This window comes from Nerophis lumbriciformis, linkage group LG35 (genome assembly GCF_033978685.3).
Source record: "Nerophis lumbriciformis linkage group LG35, RoL_Nlum_v2.1, whole genome shotgun sequence".
Lineage (NCBI taxonomy): Eukaryota > Metazoa > Chordata > Actinopteri > Syngnathiformes > Syngnathidae > Nerophis > Nerophis lumbriciformis.
The window spans coordinates 3,709,124-3,735,973 of NC_084582.2; the positions used below are offsets into that span (position 1 = coordinate 3,709,124).

At 40.0% G+C, this 26,850-nt stretch overlaps 1 protein-coding gene across 1 annotated transcript; it reads left to right on the forward strand.

Annotated features, from left to right (window-relative positions):
• The first annotated feature begins 28 nt into the window (after positions 1-28).
• Positions 29-26,702, forward strand: nsdhl (NAD(P) dependent 3-beta-hydroxysteroid dehydrogenase NSDHL). The gene is made up of 7 exons (XM_061927659.2): positions 29-497; positions 567-728; positions 7,942-8,088; positions 8,171-8,299; positions 16,121-16,263; positions 23,248-23,350; positions 26,222-26,702. The coding sequence occupies exons 1-7, from the start codon at positions 477-479 to the stop codon at positions 26,552-26,554; spliced, it is 1,038 nt and encodes a 345-aa protein (XP_061783643.2). The 5' UTR covers positions 29-476; the 3' UTR covers positions 26,555-26,702.
• Positions 26,703-26,850: the final 148 nt, after the last annotated feature.

Here is a 26,850-nt window from a genome sequence, read left to right on the forward strand (position 1 = left end):
AGTACAATCAAACGCATCGATCGGGCAAAACGGGGATTGGTTGTTAGTAATCACGTGGTGTGAAGACGCGGAACAAAATGGTTCACTTCGATTCTTATCTTCTTTTTTTTTTCTAACCGTAACCTCTAACCGTTTTGTATACCGTATATTGACATAACAGTTTTTATTATTTATCTTTTTTTTGTTATATTATATAACTATTCTCTCAGACACTTCAACGGTAGGGGGGCGTACACGTCTTTGATTGGACAAAATTGTGGCGTTCTTTGACGTTCTCCTTTTCTGATTGGCTTATTTAATACGTCATCACCACGCTGCCCAATCAGAGGGCGGTATTTACTCAGCTGATAAAACCCCATGAAAACCAAACGCATGCTACCTGTTGAACTAACTTTAAAACCAAGTATCGTTCACTCGTAGTTATCAGTTGTGTTTTTTGGAGTTATTGCCTTTAAAAAAAAAAAAAAAAACAGACTATGGCCACTCGTGTTCGACCGGTGAGTATAACATATATTTTAGGTGATTTTGTAAGTTTTTTTTTATTATGCACATTGTTTGTCATGCAGAGTAATAAGCGGTGTGCAGTGATCGGGGGGTCAGGTTTCCTGGGCCGACACTTGGTGGAGAAGCTCCTGGATCGTGGCTACACAGTGGCCGTGTTCGACATCCGACAGAGCTTCGAGCTCCCCGGCGTCACCTTCCACCAGGGAGACCTGTGCGACATGGAGGTGAGGCTTCCATCCTCTGCAGACACACAAGGCTCCAAAAGCTCATGCATAGGGATGATGTTTGATGAGAAATTATCGAGTTCGAGCCCATTATCGAATCCTCTTATCGAACCGATTCCTTATCGGTTCTCTTATCGAATCCAGATGGGTTGTTGTATATGGAAAAAAAACACAATATTTGGTTTAACAAAAGCTCACTTTTATATTAAAATGAAAAAAAAAAATAAAAAAAATATTGACTGTTACCCCTCTAAAAAAAATATATATATATATATATATATATATATATACAGTGGGGCAAAAAAGTATTTAGTCAGCCACCAATTGTGCAAGTTCTCCCACTTAAAATGATGACAGAGGTCTGTAATTTTCATCATAGGTACACTTCAACTATGAGAGACAAAATGTGAAAAAAAATCCAGGAATTCACATTGTAGGATTTTTAAAGAATTTATTTGTAAATCATGGTGGAAAATAAGTATTTGGTCAAGAACAAAAATTCAACTCAATACTTTGTAATATAACCTTTGTTGGCAATAACAGAGGTCAAACGATTACCGTATTTTCCGCACTATAAGGCGCACCGGATTATTAGCCGCACCTTCAATGAATTACATATTTCATAACTTTGTCCACCAATAAGCCGCCCCGGATTATAAGCCGCGCCTACGCTGCGCTAAAGGGAATGTCAAAAAAACAGTCAGATAGTTCAGTCAAACTTTAATAATATATTGAAAACCAGCGTTCTAACAACTCTGTCCCAAAATGTACGCAAATGTGCAATCACAAACATAGTAAAATTCAAAATGGTGTAGAGCAATAGCAACATAATTTTGCTCGAACGTTAATGTCACAACACACAAAATAAACATAGCGCTCACCTTCTGAAGTTATTCTTCATTCGTAAATCCTTCGAATTCTTCGTCTTCGGTGTCCGAATTGAAAAGTTGCGCAAGCGTGGTATCCAAAATGGCCGGTTCCGTCTCGTCGAAGTCATCGGAGTCAGTGTCGCTGTTGTTCTGTGAATCCTGCCTTCCGGAAAGCTCGGACCACAGTTGTGACCGAAATATCTGCCCAGGCATTTACGATCCACTGGCAAATGTTGGCGTATGTCGTCCGGCGCTGTCTGCCCGTCTTAGTGAAGGTGTGTTCGCCTTCGGAGCTGTGTGAAAAAAGCCACCCGGCCTCTTCGCGTAAACTTCCCTTAACCACTCGCTCATCTTTTCTTCATCCATCCATCCCTTCGAGTTAGCTTTTATGATGACGCCGGCTGGAAAGGTCTCTTTTGGCAAGGTCTTCCTTTTGAATATCACCATGGGTGGAAGTTAGCATGGCAAGCTAGAACCACAGTGAAGGATGACTTCTCATTCCCTGTGGTGCGAATATTCACCGTACGTGCTCCCGTTCCACAGTGCGGTTCACAGGAATATCAGTTGCTGTGAAATACGGTAGTAATCCGTGTGCGGATGGAGAGATTGCGTCTTTTTATGAACCGGATCCTTGTCGCTTAGTAGGAGCCATTTTGTGGTCTTTACAGATGTAAACAGGAAATGAAACGTACGGTGATATCCGCGCGTTTTTTCTTCTTCTTCCGGGGGCGGGTGGTTGCTTACAGTAGAAGAAGAAGCGCTTCCTGTTCTATGGGGGCGGGTGCTTTCCTTGGCGGTTGCTTGCGTAGAAGAAGAAGCGCTTCCTGTTCTACCGGGAAAAAAGATGGCGGCTGTTTACCGAAGTTGCGATATCGAAACTTTATGAAAATGAATCGTAATAAAGCGCACCGGGTTATAAGGCGCACTGTCAGCTTTTGAGAAAATGTGTGGTTTTTAGGTGCGCCTTATAGTGCGGAAAATACGGTACTATAGGTCTTTACCAGTTTTGCACACACAGTAGCTGGTATTTTGGCCCATTCCTCCATGCAGATCTTCTCGAGAGCAGTGATGTTTTGGGGCTGTCGCCGAGCAACACAGACTTTCAACTCCCTCCACAGATTTTCTATGGGGTTGAGGTCTGGAGACTGGCTAGGCCACTCCAGGACTTTTAAACGCTTCTTACGGAGCCACTCCTTCGTTGCCCGGGCGGTGTGTTTGGGATCATTGTCATGCTGGAAGACCCAGCCACGTTTCATCTTCAAAGCTCTCACTGATGGAAGGAGGTTTTGGCTCAAAATCTCACGATACATGGCCCCATTCATTCTTTCCTTAACACGGATCAGTCGGCCTGTCCCCTTAGCAGAAAAACAGCCCCAAAGCATGATGTTTCCACCTCCATGCTTCACAGTAGGTATGGTATTCTTGGGATGCAACTCAGTATTCTTCTTCCTCCAAACACGACGAGTTGAGTTTATACCAAAAAGTTCTATTTTGGTTTCATCTGACCACATGACATTCTCCCAACCCTCTGCTGTATCATCCATGTGCTCTCTGGCAAACTTCAGACGGGCCTGGACATGCACTGGCTTAAGCAGGGGGACACGTCTGGCACTGCAGGATTTGATTCCCTGTCGGCGTAGTGTGTTACTGATGGTAACCTTTGTTACTTTGGTCCCAGCTCTCTGCCGGTCATTCACCAGGTCCCCCCGTGTGGTTCTGGGATTTTTGCTCACCATTCTCATGATCATTTTGACCCCACGGGATGAGATCTTGCGTGGAGCCCCAGATCGAGGGAGATTATCAGTGGTCTTGTATGTCTTCCATTTTCTGATAATCGCTCCCACAGTTGATTTTTTTCACACCAAGCTGCTTGCCTATTGTAGATTCACTCTTCACAGTCTGGTGCAGGTCTACAATTCTTTTCCTGGTGTCCTTCGACAGCTCTTTGGTCTTGGCCATAGTGGAGTTTGGAGTCTGACTGTTTGAGGCTGTGGACAGGTGTCTTTTATACAGATAAGGAGTTCAAACAGGTGCCATTAATACAGGTAACGAGTGGAGGACAGAAGAGCTTCTTAAAGAAGAAGTTACAGGTCTGTGAGAGCCAGAGATCTTCCTTGTTTGAAGTGACCAAATACTTATTTTCCACCATAATTTACAAATAAATTCTGTAAAATTCCTACAATGTGAATTCCTGGATTTTTTTTCCACATTCTGTCTCTCACAGTTGAAGTGTACCTATGATGAAAATTACAGACCTCTGTCATCATTTTAAGTGGGAGAACTTGCACAATCGGTGGCTGACTAAATACTTTTTTGCCCCACTGTATATATTGACTGGTGTTACCCAAAGTATATTAAGTGGGATTTTTCAGAAAAACAAATATATACAGTAACACAATAACAACCTGTCTCTGTGATCACTATAGGTCAGGGGTCGGCAACCCTCGGCTCCGGAGCCGCATGCGGCTCTTTGATCACTCTGATGCGGCTCAGCAGCTTACCGTATTTTCCGCACTATTAGCCGCACCTAAAAACCACAAATTTACTCAAAAGCTGACAGTGCGGCTTATAACCCGGTGCGCTTTATATATGGATTAATATTAAGATTCATTTTCATAAAGTTTAGGTCTCGCAACTACGGTAAACAGCCGCCATCTTTTTTCCCCGTAGAAGAGGAAGTGCTTCTTCTTCTACGGCAAGCAACCGCCAAGGTAAGCACCCGCCCCCATAGAACAGGAAGCGCTTCTTCTTCTACTGTAAGCAACCACCCGCCCCCGTAGAAGAAGAAGAAGCGCGCGGATATTACGTTTCATTTCCTTTGTGTGTTTACATCTGTAAAGACCACAAAATGGCTCCTACTAAGCGACAGGTTTCCGGTTCATGAAAAGACGCAATCTCTCCATCCGCACACGGACTACTATTTCACAGCAACTGCCTAAAGACTTTCAAGAAAAGCTGGCTACTTTCCGTGCATATTGTAAAAACAAGATAGCTGAAAAAAAGATCCGGCCAGAGAACATTATCAACATGGACGAGGTTCCACTGACTTTTGATATTCCTGTGAACCGCACTGTGGATACAACGGGAGCACGTACGGTGAATATTCGCACCACAGGGAATGAGAAGTCATCCTTCACTGTGGTTCTAGCTTGCCATGCTAATGGCCAGAAACTTCCACCCATGGTGATATTCAAAAGGAAGACCTTGCCAAAAGAGACCTTTCCAGCCGGCGTCATCATAAAAGCTAACTCGAAGGGATGGATGGATGAAGAAAAGATGAGCGAGTGGTTAAGGTAAGTTTACGCGAAGAGGCCGGGTGGCTTTTTTCACGCAGCTCCGTCCATGTTGATATACGACTCCATGCGCGCCCACATCACGCTGGTTTTTAATATATTATTAAAGTTTGACTGACCTATCTGACTGTTTTTTTGACATTCCCTTTAGCGCAGTTAGATGCGGCTTATAACACGGGGCGGCTTATAGGTGGACAAAGTTTTGAAATATGCCGTTCATTGAAGGCGCGGCTTATAACCCAGGGCGCCTTATGGTGCGGAAAATACGGGTACTTGCTGAACCCCCCAATTTTCCCGTGAGACTTCCGGATTTCAGTGCCTCTCTCGCGGAAAACTCCCGGGATTAATATTCACCGATTTTCACATTTACAGTTATAATATGGGCGTGCCATGATGGTACAACATTTGGCGCCCTCTACAATCTGTATTGACAGCGTGCAAGCCCAACACTTGTTAGACAATATACATCTTCTGCTTGCACACGTACGTGACAGCAAGGCATACTTGGTCAACAGCCACACAGGTTACACTGACGGTGACCATATAAAACAACTTCAATACTCTTACTAATAATGCGCCACACTTTGAACCAAACCCAAACAAGAATGACAAACACATTTTGGGAGAACATCTGCACCTTAACACAACATAAACACAACAGAACAAACACCCAGAATCCCATGCAGCCCTGACTCTTCCGGGCTACATTATACACCCCTGCTACCACCAAACCCCGCCCCCACCCCAACCCTGCTCCCTCACACATCAACCCCCCCCCCCCCCCTCTCTGTGCGTCGGTTGAGGTGGGCGGGGTTTTATTAACATACTGAAATGTAATACACAATATGTAAATATTAGCTTCACACAAATATACAGTATTATCATCAAACAAATACTTGGTGGAAATACACGACTGGCAGCCATTTTAAGTCCTCAAAACATCCATTGAAACAGTGCACAAAAATTGTTTTTCAATAAACATCTTAGTATCAAACTTAACTACTTTCCAACTTAATATTGAGTTACATAAACAAGTTAAACAGTTTACTTACAGACTTATCTTTTCCAAGGCTTGTAAGAGCTAACACAACTTGTCTACTTCTCAATTGTCTCGCCAACCCGAAAGTGCCCAAACTAATGACGCATAGTATTTTCATATCGCCACAAGGTGTCAGTATGCAGTGTTTCCCACAGGACAGGCATCTATTTGTGGTGGTGTGGTTGGGGGGTGGCGGCGGCAGCGGCGATGACCAAGAAGAACGCGGAGTTGGAATATAATTACAACATTTTATGTACATATTTATATACAGATTTGAACAATTAGTGATTCACTGAAATATATTTATTAATTGTGGTTCTTACAAAAAATATATCTTATAAAATATAAAAGCTAAAATGTCTCTTAAAGCTCTGCCCCTTTAATTAGTGAATACTAAATAATTTAACTTTAGCCTACTACTACAACCATATTATTTACCAGCAACATGAAGTGAAACAGAGGCAGAGGTGTCCTGCCACAGTCAGTCAACCTCCTCCTCCTCCTCCTGCTGCTGCTGAACAGGTCGCACCTGCGGTCCGGACTGTAGGCCTACCTCCTCTCCAAGTCGAGCCCTTTTCGGCCGTTGAAAATATTTTTCTATACTCATCTGTGTGAAGGAGTGAACATCCAACATTAGAATTTATTACTAACGAGCAGAACCGTCTAACCTTAAGCGGCAGCAGCTCAACACATGCAGGGTTCAACGTTAAGGTTTTTTTCTACTTGCCTGACTTCTCAAATCTACTTGCCCCAATATTTTTACTTGTCCTGCCTAGGTTTTTTTCTGGCTGTGTAGTGCTCATGGCTTATATCTTAATAGAATCCTTCCCGTTGACTATTTACAACACTACATAGTATTTATTATTATTATTATTATTATTATTATTATTATCTATAATTACATTTAAATGGCATTGCATACATGTAAAATTAAATGCTATTTCACATTATTTGACCAGTAGCAGTTACACCCATCTGAACAGGTCAGCCACCTGTTTAAAGCCCGATCACAGTTGGAATCTTGAAATGAAGGGCCTTTAATGGCCAAAACATTAACCTGGACAACATTTTAACAGCTGGTTGGCTCAGATTTGATTATTTTCATTGCATTCACATGCTGCAGTGGACAGTGGACAATTTAGCTTCAGTCCATGTGTGTTTATTGACAACAGGGTTGTAACCTGGACACGTTAGCTCGTCGCTATGAAAACAGGTGACTGTTACTACGTGCGTCTGCCCCGGCCCCCGAGTCAAACAGCGGCGGTGTTAATGAAGCAGCGTCAGGCTGCTCACCGTCAGTGAAACGCTCGGTGAAATCGCGGATTAACGTTAAATATATGACGAGCCGCGAGCGATGCAGCTATAACCTATCTACCTATAACATATATTACCCTCGTATTTTGATCCGGTCGGTCCGTTCTTCTTTTACTTCGTCGTCGTCTTCTTCTTCTTCTTCTTCTGGCCCACCAGGTGAATTAAGTTCTATTGGCGGAGTTACAATTCATAGTAGGCTACCGCCACCTACTGCACCGGAGTTGTAACTACAAGCAACATTCACAGACAAGAGTCCCATTGCTTTTATGAGTCAAAAGCCGAAAAATCCATTTGTGGCGGACGTACCGTAATTCTTTCGTGGCGGGCCGCCACAAATAAATGAATGTGTGGGAAAGACTGGTATGAGTCTACAATCAAATGGGCATAACATTGCAGGTCCCACAGGGCATTTCCTGTACGTGGGAAGGGATTCGTTCCCAGGGATTCGAATAAAGAACCAACTATTTTTCTTTACTATAGTGGCCTTTATAACGGGAACTGGTTCTCAAAAAGGGATTCGAGTTCATGGAATCGGTTCTTCTCTTATCGAACAACCGGGAGAACCGATTTCGAACATCATCCCTACTCATGCATTACACTTTTATTTTGAAAAATGACATGTCTGCATGGAGCCTCATTCATCTGATTGACACATTAAGAAAAAGCTATCCTCTTTAACATGCGTGTTCTTGCTTCAGGCCTTGCTGCCGGCACTGAACGGCGTGTCTCTGGTCTTCCACTGCGCCTCTCCATCACCTGCAAGTGATGACAGGCGACTCTTTGAAAAGGTCAACATTCAGGGCACGAGGATTGTCATTCAGGCTTGCGCCAAAGCCGGAGTACAGGTGAGATATGCAGGTACAGGCGAGTCTGGATTAGAGATGTTGGCGCAGAGGTGTTTTATTTAAACTGGCTTGGTTTTGTCAGAAACTGGTGCTGACCAGTAGTGCCAGTGTGGTGTTTGAGGGGGTCCACATCAAGAATGGCAGGGAAGATTTACCATATGCCAAGAAGCCTATCGACTACTACACGCAGACCAAGATTGAGCAAGAGAAGGTAGGGTGTTCCACTGTTCTGTACTTACAATGAATTCATTTCATTTATTCATTTTAGGCGATGACATAAAAAAAATACAAGATAATAATTTTAATTAATATAATGCAAAAGGTAATGTATAGTATGTAAGCATGTTGATCCAACTTTGCCTAAAAGGGAGTGAGAAGAAGATAATTTATTTAATCCCATCCCCAGTTCTCCATTCAGTGATTAATACATTGAGCTTCACTGTTACTTTGTTCAAGGATTACAGTCGTGCTCATAAGTATACTTACCCTAGGACAGGGGCCGGCAACCTTTACCAGTCAAAGAGCCATTTTGACCAGTTTCATAAATTATAGAAAACAATGGGAGCCGCAAACCATTTTTTGAAATTTTAAATTTAATAACAATACATACAAAGTGCAGTACACCTGAATAGACCGGTAAGGTCTATTCAGGTGTACTGGAGAGGAGGCTACGCCGGATAGTCGAACCTCGGATTCAGGAGGAACAGTGTGGTTTTCGTCCTGGTCGTGGAACTGTGGACCAGCTCTATACTCTCGGCAGGGTCCTTGAGGGTGCATGGGAGTTTGCCCAACCAGTCTACATGTGCTTTGTGGACTTGGAGAAGGCATTCGACCGTGTCCCTCGGGAAGTCCTGTGGGGAGTGCTCAGAGAGTATGGGGTTTCGGACTGTCTGATTGTGGCGGTCCGCTCCCTGTATGATCAGTGTCAGAGCTTGGTTCGCATTGCCGGCAGTAAGTCGGACACGTTTCCGGTGAGGGTTGGACTCCGCCAAGGCTGCCCTTTGTCACCGATTCTGTTCATAACTTTTATGGACAGAATTTCTAGGCGCAGTCAAGGCGTTGAGGGGATCCGGTTTGGTGGCTGCAGGATTAGGTCTCTGCTTTTTGCAGATGATTTGGTCCTGATGGCTTCATCTGGCCAGGATCTTCAGCTCTCACTGGATCGGTTCGCAGCTGAGTGTGAAGCGACTGGGATGAGAATCAGCACCTCCAAGTCCGAGTCCATGGTTCTCGCCCGGAAAAGGGTGGAGTGCCATCTCCGGGTTGGGGAGGAGATCTTGCCCCAAGTGGAGGAGTTCAAGTACCTCGGAGTCTTGTTCACGAGTGAGGGAAGAGTGGATCGTGAGATCGACAGGCGGATCGGTGCGGCGTCTTCAGTAATGCGGACGCTGTATCGATCCGTTGTGGTGAAGAAGGAGCTGAGCCGGAAGGCAAAGCTCTCAATTTACCGGTCGATCTACGTTCCCATCCTCACCTATGGTCATGAGCTTTGGGTTATGACCAAAAGGACAAGATCACGGGTACAAGCGGCCGAAATGAGTTTCCTCCGCCGGGTGGCGGGGCTCTCCCTTAGAGATAGGGTGAGAAGCTCTGTCATCCGGGGGGAGCTCAAAGTAAAGCCGCTGCTCCTCCGCATCGAGAGGAGCCAGATGAGGTGGTTCGGGCATCTGGTCAGGATGCCACCCGAGCGCCTCCCTAAGGAGGTGTTTAGGGCATGTCCGACCGGTAGGAGGCCACGAGGAAGACCCAGGACACGTTGGGAAGACTATGTCTCCCGGCTGGCCTGGGAACGCCTCGGGATCCCCCGGGAGGAGCTGGACGAAGTGGCTGGGGAGAGGGAAGTCTGGGCTTCCCTGCTTAGGCTGCTGCCCCCGCGACCCGACCTCGGATAAGCGGAAGAAGATGGATGGATGGATGGACAAAGTTTTTTTTTTTGCTTTGTGCTATGTATAACCAGGGGTCTCAGACACGCCGCCCACACCTTTTATGTGGAATTTGAAAGCTGGTGCGGCACGTCAGCGTTATGCGTGGCGTGATGGTACAACATATAACACTCACTACAGTCAGCGTGCCTGATTTGCCACACGATGTATGCGGCTTCCGCTTGCTAAACGTAGGTAACAGCAAGGCATACTTGGTCAACAACCACACAGGTCACACTGACGGTGGCGATATAAAAAAAAAAAACTTTAACACTCTTACTAATAATGTGCCACACTGTGAACCCACACCAAACAAGCAGGACAAACAAATTTCGGGAGAACATCTGCACCGTAACACAACATAAACACAACAGGACAAATACCCAGAATCCCATGCAGCCCTAACTCTTCCGGGATACATTATACAACCCCCCCCCGCTACCAAACCCCGCCCACCTCAACCGACGCACAGAGAGAGAGGGGGGGGGGGTTGATGTGTGAGGGAGCAGGGTGGGGGCGGGGTTTGATGGTAGCAGGGGTGTATAATGTAGCCCGAAAGAGTTAGGGCTGCATGGGATTCTGGGTGTTTCTTCTGTTGTGTTTATGTTGTGTTAAGGTGCAGATGTTCTCCCGAAATGTGTTTGTCATTCTTGTTTGGTTTTGGTTCAAAGTGTGGCGCATTATTAGTAAGAGTGTTAAAGTTGTTTTATATGACCACCGTCAGTGTAACCTGTGTGGCTGTTGACCAAGTATGCCTTGCTGTCACGTACGTGTGCAAGCAGAAGATGTATATTGTATAACAAGTGTTGGGCTGGCACGCTGTTAATACAGATTGTAGGGGGTGCCAAATGTTGTTCCATCATGGCACGCCCTTATTATAGCCATAAGGGTGAAAATCTGTGAATATTAATCCCGGGAGTTTTCTGCGAGAGGCACTGAAATCCGGAAGTCTCACGGGAAAATTGGGGGGTTCAGCAAGTAAGCTGCTGAGCCGCATCAGAGTGATCAAAGAGCCGCATGCGGCTCCGGAGCCGCGGGTTGCCGACCCCTGCCCTCGTAGAATGTATGATTTTTTTGGCCATTCTTCAGAGAATATGAATGATAACACAAAAACCTTTCTTCCACTCATGCTTAATGGTTGTGTGAAGCTATTTATTGGCAAACAACTGTGTTTACTCTTTTTCAATCAAAATGACTCAAGAAAGTACCCAAATGACCCTGATCAAAAGTTTACATGCCCCAGTGACTTTGATCTGATAACATGCACAAACGTTGACACAAACAGGTTTGAATGGCTAATCAAGGTTCCAATCCTCACCTGTGACCTGTTTGTTTGTAATTAATGAGTGTGTATAAAAGGTCAGTGAGTTTCTGGGCTTCTGACAGACCATTGCATCTTTCATCCAGTGCTGCACAGATGTTTCTAGATTCTGAGTCATGGGGAAGGCAACATAATTGTCAAAGGATCTGCAAGAAAAGGTAATTGAACTGCATAAAACAGGAAAGGGGTATAAAAAGATATCCAAGGAATTGAGAATGCCAATCAGCAGTGTTCAAACGCTGATTAAGAAGTGGAAAATGAGGGATTCAGGTAGACCAGCAAAGATTTCAGCCACAATTGCCAAGAAAATTGTTCGAGATGCAAAGAAAAATCCACAAATAACTTCAGCTGAAATACAGGACTATCTGAAAAATGGTGGTGTGGCTGTTTCAAGATGCACAATAAGGAGGCACTTGAAGAAAAATGGGCTGCATGGTCGAGTCGCCAGAAGAAAGCCATTTCTGCGCAAATGTCACAAAATATCCCGCTTACATTACGCCAAACACAGAGACAAGCCTCAAAACCTCTGGGAAAAAAGTAATTTGGAGTGATGACTTTCTTCTGGCGACTCGACTATGCATGGATGAAAGATGCAATGGTCTGTCAGAAGCCCAGAAACTCACAGACCTTTTATACACACACACATTAATTACAAACAAACAGGTCACAGGTGAGGATTGGAACCTTGATTAGCCATTCAAACCTGTTTGTGTCAACTTATCAGATCAAAGTCACTGGGGTATGTAAACTTTTGATCAGGGTCATTTGGGTACTTTCTTTTGTCTTTTTGATTTAAAAAGAGTAAACACAGTTGTGTGCCAATAAATAGCTTCACACAACCATTAAGCGTGAGTGGAAGAAAGGTTTTTGTGTTATCATTCATATTCTCTGAAGAATGGCCAAGAAATCATAAATTCTCCCAGGGTATGTAAACTTATGAGCACAACTGTATATACGATAATAGCTTCAATATATAGGCAACTTGTTTTTCCACGTTACTCGTACTTTAAGTTTTTGAAGAGCATAAAACATTTTGGATTTGTATATATTTTTTCAAATGTTTGTTTAGATTTCTTAATGAACTTCAGTCTTAAACTAAAATATGTTTTTTTACCCTTTGATCAGTTAATGTCACATGTTTAAATTAGGAAAATAATCAATCTTATGCAAATCTATACTAAATGAAAACTGACATATTTTCATCAAAAGACCTTCAAAGGAATAAATAATAATAATAATAATAATAAATTACATATTTGGTATTTTTGTTTAGGGCTGAAGTTGATTGAGATTTGAGAAAAAATAAAACATGAATCCAAACTGTTTGTATGCCCTTTGAAGTATTACAAAGTCTAATGTCCTGTTTGGCTTTAAGGTTTTGCCGAATACCTCCCTTTGTATCGTGCATCTGTGAAACAATTGTACATTAACATTTTTAAATTCACCATGAAAATAATATGTTTAATGGAACAAAATTGATGGGCAAAACACAACAAAAATATACTGAAAGAAAAAAAAGTCAGCCTAACTGTTAAAAAGAAGAAAAGAGGATCTTTGACAAGCTTTTTTTAAAAAGAGTACTGTCATATTGTTGACTTGGAATTTTTTATTGACATACTGTAAACAATTCAAGTACTCCTGCCCAATGAAGCTAAAGCTTCAAACCAAAAAAGTCTAAAGCGCTAATTACCGTATTTTTCGGACTATAAGTCGCAGTTTTTTTCATAGTTTGGCCGGGGGTGCGACTTATACTCAGGAGCGACTTATGTGTGAAATGATTAACACATTACCGTAAAATATCAAATAATATTATTTAGCTCATTCACGTAAGAGACTAGACGTATAAGATTTCATGGGATTTAGCGATTAGGAGTGACAGATTGTTTGGTAAACGTATAGCATGTTCTATATGTTATAGTTATTTGAATGACTCTTACCATAATATGTTACGTTAACATACCAGTTGGTTATTTATGCCTCATACAACGTACACTTATTCAGCCTGTTGTTCACTATTCTTTATTTATTTTAAATTGCCTTTCAAATGTCTATTCTTGGTGTTGGCTTTTATCAAATACATTTCCCCAAAAAATGCGACTTATACTCCAGTGCGACTTATATATGTTTTTTTTTCATTCTTTATTATTAGAGATGTCTGATAATATCGGCCAATATATGCGTTAAAATGTAATATCGGAAATTATCGGTATCGTTTTATTTTTTTTATTTTTTTTATTTTTTATTAAATCAACATAAAAAACACAAGATGCCGTATTTTTCGGACTATAAGTCGCAGTTTTTTTCATAGTTTGGCCGTGCTCCAGTGCGATTTATATGTTTTTTTCCTTCTTTATTATGCATTTTCGGCAGGTGCGACTTATACTCCGGTGCGACTTATACTCCGAAAAATACGGTACACTTACAATTAGTGCACCAACCCAAACAACCTCCCTCCCCCATTTACTCATTCACACAAAAGGGTTGTTTCTTTCTGTTATTAATATTCTGGTTCCTACATTATATATCAATTATGGATGTCCAGATCCAGGTTTTTGCACTTCCGATCCGATACCGATACTGGCCTATCCGAGCATGTATTAAAGTTATTTAGCCTACTTAGTTGTCAGAATCATGTTGAAAAGGGTTTTAGTACTCTTGATAACAACTAGCCAGCTGAATTAGGTGAGTTTGAATAATACACAATGGTTGGTAACAAGAAACTGACCTGTTTATTCAAGGATAAACACAAAATAGACAAAATTATACATGACAAACAGAAATGGCATCATTGAACTAGGGCTGGGCGATATGGCCTTTTTTTAATATTGCGATATTTTAAGTCCATATTGCGATACACGATATATATCTGGATATTTTGCCTTAGCCTTGAATGAACACTTGATGCATATAATCACAGCAGTATGATGATTCTATGTCTTTTGATTGATTGATTGAGACTTTTATTAGTAGGTTGCACAGTGAAGTACATATTCCGTACAATTGACCACTAAATGGTAACACCCCAATAAGTTTTTCAACTTGTTTAAGTCGGGGTCCACTTAAATTGATTCATGATACAGATATATACTATCAGATATATACTATCATCATAATACAGTCATCACACAAGATAATCACATTGAATTATTTACATTATTTATAATCCAGGGTGTGGAGGGGGGCGCCGGATGTAAGTGTCAAAAAGACAGCCAAAAGAGTTTGATATGAGAATAAATCTAAAGTTAAAATATAGGGTAGAAATGCACCCATTTGCAGGAAATGTAGTCTTGATTTTCAAAATGTTCTTTCAAGGCTTGCATGTCTACATTAAAACATTCTTCTTCATACTGCATTAATATATGCTACTTTTAAACTTTCATGCAGAGAAGGAAATCACAACTAAAAAAATCACAAATTTTTTCATACGGTGTTGATGTGGAAATTTTTGCCTCAGCATTTTGATGGTGTGGACGTGTGGCACCGAATGGAGATAAGCGTCTCGACAGACGTCACAATATTTGAACAATGATGACGAAAACTGTTTTCTCTGTCGTGTCCGTGTGTCGAAAATTGTTATGCGCTTATTTTTTTATTAGATTTTGTGCGTGGCATATAATTGCTATGCGCACAGGCGCGCACCTTAGAGGGAACGTAGGTCACACGGCTGCGCTAGCATCACAGCTAACGTTAGCCATGCTGCTACCTCTCTGCTCGGGGAGGAGGTATACGTATGTGACGTATGACGTGACCGTATGTGACGTGTGTAAGAAGGTGCGCTTGCTGTCTGTGAGAGGGAGACACAGGAAAGAGTGAGAAGAGCCTGTCGTGTAATGCCAGCAGCTAAAAGCAACTGCGTGAGGATCCACAGACCTGTGGATGTGTTGAAGGTGTGCTGGAAATGCGGAACGGAAATTAGGGAGCAGCAGAAAAGTGGAATGTATTATTTAAATCGGTGCGTTGGAAAACACGGACCGGAGTTTTTTTTAAATCTGGATCGGCATTTTCTCATGCCTTGCCGATACGCATTTTTTGGCAAATATCGGCGGCCGATCTGATCCAAATATCGGATCGGGACATCCCTAATATCAATATATATCAATACAGTCTGCAAGGGATACAGTCCGTAAGCACACATGATTGTGCGTGCTGCTGGTCCACTAATAGTACTAACCTTTTAACAGTTAATTTGACTCCTTTTCATTAATTACTAGTTTCTATGTAACTGTTTTTATATTGTTTTACTTTCTGTTTTATTCAAGAAAATGTTTTTAATTTATTTATCTTATTTTATTTATTTATTTATTTTTTAAAGTACCTTATCTTCACCATACCTGGTTGTCCAAATTAGGCATAATAATGTGTTAATTCCATGACTGTATATATCGGTAATTAAAGAGTTGGACAATATCGGATATCGGCAAAAAGCCATTATCGAACATCCCTATTTATTATGCATTTTCGGCCGGTGCGACTTATACTCCAGGAAAGACTTATAGTCTGAAAAATACGGTAAATATTTTATACAGTATAAGTATAATAAAGTAAACTTTATATAATATTATATTAGATCTTTTAGTAGCTCTTTTGCAGTAAATTCTTAAAACAGCAGATTGTTTCTGTTATTTAAAACACATTGCAGCAAATGTTGTATACTAAATAAGGAAGAAGTCCAGTCTTCATATCAGCCTTGTCCAACATCAATTCAGTCAAAACAAAATAAGCAATGTTCGAGGAAGAATCCTGCAAAAATATACATTTCCTATTTGAGTTTTGTACATCCATGTTCCAGTTGGTCCTACGGGCGTGTGACAAGCAGACCGGTTTCCTCACAGTTGCCATCCGTCCTCATGGCATCTTCGGACCCCGGGACCCGCAGCTGGTCCCCATCCTGGTGGACACAGCACGCAGGGGCAAGATGAAGTTCATCATTGGGTGAGTGACTGCTTGTACGTACATGATATCATTCTGATTTCATGTATCGGCCTCCGTCTATGCTTTGAATAATGTCTGCCATTGTTGTGGTTTACAGCTGTTTTAGCAGCACATACACTATATTGCCAAAAGTATTTGGCCACTCATCCAAATGATCAGAATCAGGTGTTGTAATCACTTGGCCCGGCCACAGGTGTATCAAATCAAGCACTTAGGCACAAACATTTGTGAAAGAATGGGCCGCATCTGTTATATAGAAGATCTTTGAATTGTGTTTTTGTAGTAGGCCCTTTCAACTACCAGAGCGCCCCCTCCCCCAGGTCTTTTAAAATAGATGATCCTTGTCTTATATTTTCCAGTAATTCCCTAAAACTAAATCAACGCTCCTGTCACATATAGAGGATCTTTGCCTTGTCTTTTTGCAGTAGATTGTTAAAAACAGTAGATTGCATCTGTTATATAGAAGATCTTTGAATTGTGTTTTTGTAGTAGGCCCTTTCAACTACCAGAGCGCCCCCTCCCCCAGGTCTTTTAAAATAGATGATCCTTGTCTTATATTTTCCAGTAATTCCCTAAAACTAAATCAACGCTCCTGTCACATATAGAGGATCTTTGCCTTGTCTTTTTGCAGTAGATTGTTGAAAACAGTAGAATGCTTCTGTTACATAGAAGATCTTTGACTTGTGTTTTTGTAGTAGGCCCTTTCAACCACCAGAGTCCCCCCCGTGTCTTTTAAATAGATGATCTTTGTCTTGGGTTTTCCAGTAAATCCATACAACTAAAATATCTCTCCTGTTATATATAGAGGATGTTTGTCTTGTCTGTTTGCAGCAGATTGTTAAAACAGTTGAATGCATCTAATATATAGAAGATTTTTGAATTGTGTTTTTGTAGTAGGCCCTTTCAACCACCAGAGCCCTCCCATGTATTTTAAATAGATGATCTTTGTCTTGGGTTTTCCAGTAATTCCCTAAAATTAAAATAACGCTCCTGTCACATATAGAGGATATTTGTCTTGTCTGTTTGCAGCAGATTGTTAAAAACAGTAGAATGCTTCTGTTTTATAGAAGTTCTTTGAATTTATTTTTCTAGTAGGCCCTTTAAACCACCAGAGCCCCCCCATGTCTTTTAAATAGATAATCTTTGTCTTATATTTTCCAGTAATTCCATAAAACTAAAATAATGCTCCTGTCATATATATACTGTTTATAGGACCTTTGTCTTGTCTTTTTGCAGTAGATTGTTAAAAACAGTAGATTGCTTCTGTTATATAGAAGATCTTTGTATTGTGTTTTTGTAGTAGGCCTTTCAACCACCAGTCCCCCCCATGTCTTTTAAATAGATATTTGTCAGTAATTCCCTAAAACTAAAATAACACTCCTGTTATATATAAAGGATCTTTGTCTTGTCTCTTTGCAGTAGATTGTTAAAAACAGTAGAATGGTTCTGTTATTTAGAAGATCTTTGAATTGTGTTTTGTAGTAGGCCCTTTCAACCACCAGTGTCCCCCCTATGTCTTTTGAATAGATGATATGTGTCTTATATTTTCCAGTAATTCCTTAAAACTAAAATAATGCTCCCATCTCATATAGAGGATCTATGTCTTGTCTTGTCTTGCAGTAGATTGTTAAAAACAGTAGATTGCTTCTTTTATATAGAAGATCTTTGAATTGTGTTTTTGTAGTTGGCCCTTTCAACCACCAGAGCCCTCCCATGTATTTTAAATAGATGATCTTTGTCTTGGGTTTTCCAGTAATTCCCTAAAACTAAAATAACGCTCCTGTCACATATAGAGGATATTTGTCTTGTCTGTTTGCAGCAGATTGTTAAAAACAGTAGAATGCTTCTGTTTTATAGAAGTTCTTTGAATTTATTTTTCTAGTAGGCCCTTTAAACCACCAGAGCCCCCCCATGTCTTTTAAATAGATAATCTTTGTCTTATATTTTCCAGTAATTCCATAAAACTAAAATAATGCTCCTGTCATATATACTGTTTATAGGACCTTTGTCTTGTCTTTTTGCAGTAGATTGTTAAAAACAGTAGATTGCTTCTGTTATATAGAAGATCTTTGTATTGTGTTTTTGTAGTAGGCCTTTCAACCACCAGTCCCCCCCATGTCTTTTAAATAGATATTTGTCAGTAATTCCCTAAAACTAAAATAACACTCCTGTAATATATAAAGGATCTTTGTCTTGTCTCTTTGCAGTAGATTGTTAAAAACAGTAGAATGATTCTGTTATTTAGAAGATCTTTGAATTGTGTTTTGTAGTAGGCCCTTTCAACCACCAGAGTCCCCCATGTCTTTTAAATAGATATGTGTCTTATATTTTCCAGTTATTCCCTAAAACTAAAATAACGCTCCTATCACATATAGAGGATCTTTGTCTCTCTTTTTGCAGTAGATTGTTAAAAACAGTAAAATGCTTCTGTTGTATAGAAGATCTTTGAATTGTGTTTTTGTAGAAGGCCCTTTAAACCACCAGAGCCCCCCTCCCCCCATGTCTTTTAAATAGATGATCTTTGTCTTATATTTTCCAGAAATTCCATAAAACTAAAATAATGCTCCTGTCATATATACTGTTTATAGGACCTTTGTCTTGTCTTTTTGCAGTAGATTGTTAAAAACAGTAGAATGCTTCTGTTATATAGAAGATCTTTGAATTGTGTTTTTGTAGTTGGCCCTTTCAACCACCAGAGTCCCCCCCCATGTCTTTTAAATAGATGATATTTGTCAGTAATTCCCTAAAACTAAAATAACACTCCTGTTATATATAAAGGATCTTTGTCTTGTCTCTTTGCAGTAGATTGTTAAAAACAGTAGAATGGTTCTGTTATTTAGAAGATCTTTGAATTGTGTTTTGTAGTAGGCCCTTTCAACCACCAGTGTCCCCCCTATGTCTTTTGAATAGATGATATGTGTCTTATATTTTCCAGTAATTCCTTAAAACTAAAATAATGCTCCCATCTCATATAGAGGATCTATGTCTTGTCTTGTCTTGCAGTAGATTGTTAAAAACAGTAGATTGCTTCTTTTATATAGAAGATCTTTGAATTGTGTTTTTGTAGTTGGCCCTTTCAACCACCAGAGTCCCCACATGTTTTTTTTAAATAGATGATCCTTGGCTTATATTTACCAATAATTCCCCTAAAACTAAAATAATGCTCCTGTCATACATAGAGGATCTTTGCCTTGTCTTTTTGCAGTAGATTGTTAAAAACAGTAGATTGCATCTGTTATATAGAAGATCTTTGAATTGTGTTTTTGTAGTAGGCCCTTTCAACTACCAGAGCGCCCCCTCCCCCATGTCTTTTAAAATAGATGATCCTTGTCTTATATTTTCCAGTAATTCCCTAAAACTAAATCAACGCTCCTGTCACATATAGAGGATCTTTGCCTTGTCTTTTTGCAGTAGATTGTTGAAAACAGTAGAATGCTTCTGTTACATAGAAGATCTTTGACTTGTGTTTTTGTAGTTGGCCCTTTCAACCACCAGCGTCCCCCCCGTGTCTTTTAAATAGATGATCTTTGTCTTGGGTTTTCCAGTAAATCCATACAACTAAAATATCTCTCCTGTTATATATAGAGGATGTTTGTCTTGTCTGTTTGCAGCAGATTGTTAAAACAGTTGAATGCATCTAATATATAGAAGATTTTTGACTTGTGTTTTTGTAGTTGGCCCTTTCAACCACCAGAGCCCTCCCATGTATTTTAAATAGATGATCTTTGTCTTGGGTTTTCCAGTAATTCCCTAAAACTAAAATAACGCTCCTGTCACATATAGAGGATATTTGTCTTGTCTGTTTGCAGCAGATTGTTAAAAACAGTAGAATGCTTCTGTTTTATAGAAGTTCTTTGAATTTATTTTTCTAGTAGGCCCTTTAAACCACCAGAGCCCCCCCATGTCTTTTAAATAGATAATCTTTGTCTTATATTTTCCAGTAATTCCATAAAACTAAAATAATGCTCCTGTCATATATATACTGTTTATAGGACCTTTGTCTTGTCTTTTTGCAGTAGATTGTTAAAAACAGTAGATTGCTTCTGTTATATAGAAGATCTTTGTATTGTGTTTTTGTAGTAGGCCTTTCAACCACCAGAGTCCCCCCCATGTCTTTTAAATAGATATTTGTCAGTAATTCCCTAAAACTAAAATAACACTCCTGTTATATATAAAGGATCTTTGTCTTGTCTCTTTGCAGTAGATTGTTAAAAACAGTAGAATGGTTCTGTTATTTAGAAGATCTTTGAATTGTGTTTTGTAGTAGGCCCTTTCAACCACCAGTGTCCCCCCTATGTCTTTTGAATAGATGATATGTGTCTTATATTTTCCAGTAATTCCTTAAAACTAAAATAATGCTCCCATCTCATATAGAGGATCTATGTCTTGTCTTGTCTTGCAGTAGATTGTTAAAAACAGTAGATTGCTTCTTTTATATAGAAGATCTTTGAATTGTGTTTTTGTAGTTGGCCCTTTCAACCACCAGAGTCCCCACATGTTTTTTTTAAATAGATGATCCTTGGCTTATATTTACCAATAATTCCCCTAAAACTAAAATAATGCTCCTGTCATACATAGAGGATCTTTGCCTTGTCTTTTTGCAGTAGATTGTTAAAAACAGTAGATTGCATCTGTTATATAGAAGATCTTTGAATTGTGTTTTTGTAGTAGGCCCTTTCAACTACCAGAGCGCCCCCTCCCCCATGTCTTTTAAAATAGATGATCCTTGTCTTATATTTTCCAGTAATTCCCTAAAACTAAATCAACGCTCCTGTCACATATAGAGGATCTTTGCCTTGTCTTTTTGCAGTAGATTGTTGAAAACAGTAGAATGCTTCTGTTACATAGAAGATCTTTGACTTGTGTTTTTGTAGTTGGCCCTTTCAACCACCAGAGTCCCCCCCGTGTCTTTTAAATAGATGATCTTTGTCTTGGGTTTTCCAGTAAATCCATACAACTAAAATATCTCTCCTGTTATATATAGAGGATGTTTGTCTTGTCTGTTTGCAGCAGATTGTTAAAACAGTTGAATGCATCTAATATATAGAAGATTTTTGAATTGTGTTTTTGTAGTAGGCCCTTTCAACCACCAGAGCCCTCCCATGTATTTTAAATAGATGATCTTTGTCTTGGGTTTTCCAGTAATTCCCTAAAACTAAAATAACGCTCCTGTCACATATAGAGGATATTTGTCTTGTCTGTTTGCAGCAGATTGTTAAAAACAGTATAATGCTTCTGTTTTATATAAGGCTGAAACGACGCGTCGACGTAGTCGACGTCATCGGTTACGTAAATACGTCGACGCCGTTTTTGTGCGTCGACGCGTCGCATATTTACGTCACACTACCGTCATAGCGGTGCGAGCGAGGGAAAAAAAGCACGCCAAAAGTCGTCAAAAGTGTGGGAGTATTTCAATAAACGGCCTAATAATGTGTGGCTGCTTAGCAACCAGCCAAACCCCGCTTAATAAAATAATATTTTATCTTAGAGCACATCCGCATCCCTATTCACCTAGGCAACCCCAGGAAATGTATATAATTCGGCATTATTTCGGCCAGTCGACTTATATGATCAGAGCCGATCTGTTTATGTTCACGCGCAGGTATAACGCGGCGCGCTCCCGTCTCATCTGCTGGTGACAGCTAATGACAGCTAAATAAACTAAAGTCTACTAACACTGCTAAAGACTGCTAAAAAGACTAAAGAAGAAAAAAGAAGCTGTTTCTTGGTTGGAAAAACTGTTGCAAACTAAAGGAAAATAAAAGGAAAAAGTAACTACAGTCTGGTCTTTTGAGTGAAATCCAGAAGCCACATTTAGCATTGGTACATCCCTTCAAGTGTGGGATAAGCACAGCAAAAAAAGCAAAACACTTGACAGTTGTTGTATGCACACTGTGTCGAGCGGAAATGGCCTATCATAGCAGCACAACGGCTATGAACGAACATTTGAAAAGAAAACACCCGACAGCGTTCTTGCCATCACCATCAACTAGTCAATCGTCCGCGTGAGTATACGTTGTCATCATTACGCAAAAACATGAATGTGTCATTTGTATCTGCGTTGTAAATTCATAAACTAAAACACTGTTTCGCTCTGAGAGGCGCGTTTGGCGTGCCTGTTTAGTGTTTACAAAGACGCGCTCCTCTTTAACGCTAACGTTAATTAGTTGTGCAAATACCTTTTACAACATTAACAGTTACATATACTATGTACAAACGAACAATTAACTTTCACTTTAATCATACTATCATTGTTGTGTTATTAAGCAAAATAAGCACTTTTTTGTATTGGATGTTTATCTTTATTTTTGCACATTTTAAAGCAAAATAAGCAATACTTTTACTTTAGAAATGCTTATACTATTGCAAAATATTAAGATTTGCACTGGATGTTTACTTTTATATTTGCACATTAAAAAGCAAATAAGCTACTTTTAATTGTGTTAAATGTTAAAAGTTTTAAATGTTTACATTGTTATAGAATATTTTGTCATGTTGTTGTCAATATTGACTGAGTGGCCATACTTTTTTTTTTTTGTAAATAAAAGCCATGCCTTTTGAAAAAACTGGCCTACATTTATTTTTTCATCTTCATTTTAAATAAAAAAATAATCGGTAAAAGGAAAAATAATCTATAGATTAATCGAAAAAATAATCTACAGATTAACCGATTAATCGAACAAATTATCTATAGATTAATCGATAGAAAAATAATCGTTAGCTGCAGCCTTAGTTTTATAGAAGTTCTTTGAATTTATTTTTGTAGTAGGCCCTTTCAACCACCAGAGCTCCCCCACCCCTATGTCTTTTTAAATAGAATGTCTTTGTCTTGGGTTTTCCAGTAAGGCCCTGAAACCAAGAGAACGCTCCTGTTACATATAGAGGATCTTTCTCTGGTGTTTTTGCAGTATATCCCTAAAAGCCCCACTAATTATAACAAACAAGATTTGTCTTATGTTTTGTTTCATGTTCTATGTTCTCTAGCGATGGCACCAACCTGGTGGATTTCACCTTTGTGGAGAACGTGGTTCATGGACACATCTTAGCTGCAGAGCACCTGAGGCCAGACTCTCCCATCTGTGGCAAAGTCAGTAGTAATAATATACAGGACTGAAAATTAGAATATTGTGATAAAGTCCTTTATTTTCTTTAATGCAATTAAAAACATGAAAATGTCATACATTCTGGATTCATTACACATCAACTGAAATATTGCAAGCCTTTTATTATTTTAATATTGCTGATTATGGCATACAGCTTAAGAAAACTAAAAAATCCCATCTAAAAAAATTAATATTTCCTCAGACCAAGTAAAAAAATATATTTATAGCAGCAAAACAAAATCAAACATTTGAAAATGTCAATTAATGCACTCAGTACTTGGTTGGGAATCCTTTTGCACGAATTACTGCATCAATGCAATCAGCCTGTGGCATTGCTGAGGTGTTATGGATGCCCAGGATGCTTCAATAGCGGCCTTTAGCTCATTTGCATTATTGGGTCTGGTGTCTTTCAGCTTCTTCTTCACAATACCCCACAAATTCTTTATGGGGTTCAAGTCAGGGGAGTTGGCAGGCCAATCGAGGACAGTAATGCCATGGTCAGTACACCAGTTACTGGTGGTTTTGGCACCGTGGACAGGGCCCAGATCATGCTGGAAAAGGAAATCATCATCTCCATAGAGCTTTTCAACAGATACAGCTACAATAGCCGTATTCCCATGGTCAAGCCACTCCTGAACTCAAGACAACGGAAGAAGCGTCTGACTTGGGCTATGGAAAAGAAGCACTGGGTGGTCCAGAGTCCTGTTTTCAGACGAAAGCAAGTTTTGTATTTCATTTGGAAGTCAAGGCGCTAGAGTCTGGAGGAAGGCTGGAGAGGAGCAAAATCCAAGTTGCTTGAAATCCAGTGTGAAGTTCCCACAGTCAGCAATGGTTATGGGGAGCCATGTCAGCTGCTGGTGTTGGTCCACTGTGTTTCATCAAGTCCAGAGTCAATGCAGCTGTGTACCAAGAGATTTTAGAGCACTACATGCTTCCATCTGTTGAAAAGCTCTATGGATATGATGATTTCATTTTCCAGCATGATCTGGCACCTGCCCACAGTGCCAAAACCACCAGTAACTGGTGTACTGACCATGGCATTACTGTCCTCGATTGGCCTGCCAACTCCCCCGACCTGAACCCCATAGAGAATTTGTGGGGTATTGTGAAGAAGAAGCTGAAAGACACCAGACCCAATAATGCAAATGAGCTAAAGGACGCTATTGAAGCATCCTGGGCATCCATAACACCCAGAGGTGGGTAGTAACGCGCTACATTTACTCCGTTGCATTTACTTGAGTAACTTTTGGGATAAATTGTACTTCTAAGAGTAGTTTTAATGCAACATACTTTTACTTTTACTTGAGTATATTTATAGAGAAGAAACGCTACTTTTACTCCGCTACTTTTATCTACATTCAGCTCGCTACTCGCTACTAATTTTTATCGATCTGTTAATGCACGCTTTGTTTGTTTTGGTCTGTCAGACAGACCTTCATAGTGCCTGCCTTACTGGTGACGTTTCACTCCGTTCCACCAATCAGATGCAGTCACTGGTGACGTTGGACCAATCAAACAGAGCCAGGGGTCACATGACCTGACTTAAACAAGTTGAAAAACGTATTCGGGTGTTACCATTTAGTGGTCAATCGTACGGAATATGTACTATACTGTGCAATCTATTAATAAAAGTTCCAATCAATCAATCAAAAGTGTGAAGGAAAAAAGACAATTTTTTATTTTAACCGTACATCCCGTCAAAAGCCTAAAGACTGACTGCACAGTTCCTGTCTTCACAATAAAAGTGCCGCTCCATCGCGCCTGCGCTTTCAAAATAAGAGTCTCCGAAAGCCAGTGCAAACAAGCTAGCAAGCTACGGAGTTTGCCGCCAATGTATTTCTTGTAAAGTGTATAAAAACGAATATGGAAGCTGGACAAATAAGAAGCCAAAAACCAACCACTTTCATGTGGTATTAGACAGAAAGGAGGAACTTTTTTTCTCCTCCATTTGAAAACGTGGACGTTATCATCACTACTGTCTGATTACAATCAATGCAAGTCATCAGAATCAGGTAATACACCAACTTATATTCTTGTTTTCATGAAAGAAAGGAATATATATGTGTCAAACATGCATGTATATTCATTAAAACACCTTTAACATGTAAACAAAAACGGCAAAATAAATAAATATAAATTATATACTGTATATATCAATGTATGTATACATATACATATATATATATATATATATATATATATATATATATATATATATATATATATATATATATATATATATATATATGTGTGTGTGTGTGTGTGTGCGTGTATATGTTACTCATCAGTTACTCAGTACTTGAGTAGTTTTTTCACAACATACTTTTTACTTTTACTCAAGTAAATATTTGGGTGACTACTCCTTACTTTTACTTGAGTAATAAATCTCTAAAGTAACAGTACTCTTACTTGAGTACAATTTCTGGCTACTCTACCCACCTCTGATAACACCTCAGCAATGCCACAGGCCGATTGCCTCCATGCCACTCCGCATTGATGCAGTAATCCGTGCAAAAGGATTCCCAACCAAGTACTGAGTGCATTAATTGACATTTTCAAATGTTTGATTTTGTTTTGCTGTTGTAAATCTTTTTTTTTTTTTTTTTACTTGGTCTGAGGAAATATTCTAATTTTTTGAGTTTTCTTAAGCTATATGCCATAATCAGCAATATTAAAATAATAAAAAGGCTTGCAATATTTCAGTTGATGTGTAATGAATCCAGAATGTATGACATTTTCATGTTTTTAGTTGCATTACAGAAAATAAAGGACTTTATCACAATATTCAAATTTTCTGAGACAGTCCCGTATGTGTTGTTAAAAGATTGTTCACTGAATGACGTGTCTCATTTCAGCCGTACCACATCACCAACGACGAACCAGTCCGCTTTTGGGACTTCATGTCGGATGTGTTGGTCGCTCTGGGTTACGCCGCTCCACGCCACCACCTGCCATACACCTTCGTGTACGGACTCGCCCTCCTCCTTTGGCTGCTGGCTCTGGTGCTACGCCCCCTGGTGTCTTTCAAACCCACCTTCACGCCAATGAGGGTGGCTCTGGCGGGAACCCACCACTACTACAGCTGCGAGCGGGCCAAGCAGGACATGGGATACAAACCTGTAGTCGGCCTGAAGGAGGGGATCGAACGCACGGTGCAGAGCTATCCTCATCTCAGACACAGTGCTTGATAGTAGAGTAGTAATAATCGAGACGCATGCAAAACTTGGAAAAAAAACATACAAAACTATAAGCAGGTATGGAGCACCTTTGTGCCTTTTCAGTTGCAGTGTACCATTTACACCAGCAGAGGGCAGGAGTTGATCCTTTCAGAATTAAAGCACCTACAAAACTAAACACAAAATGTGAATTTAATGATATTTTCAGAGAGTATGTCCATATCCTGTTTCAGTCAAAAATGAATTCCTTCACTGAACTCAAACAATGAATATACATATTACTGTCAGTCAAATCTTGTATTGGATCT

Coding starts and splice junctions, on each gene's coding strand:
- nsdhl (XM_061927659.2), top strand. CDS start 477: ATGGCCACTCGTGTTCGACCG. Junction 729..7,941: donor GAGACCTGTGCGACATGGAG/GTGAGGCTTCCA, acceptor TTCTTGCTTCAG/GCCTTGCTGCCGGCACTGAA. Junction 23,351..26,221: donor ACTCTCCCATCTGTGGCAAA/GTCAGTAGTAAT, acceptor GTCTCATTTCAG/CCGTACCACATCACCAACGA.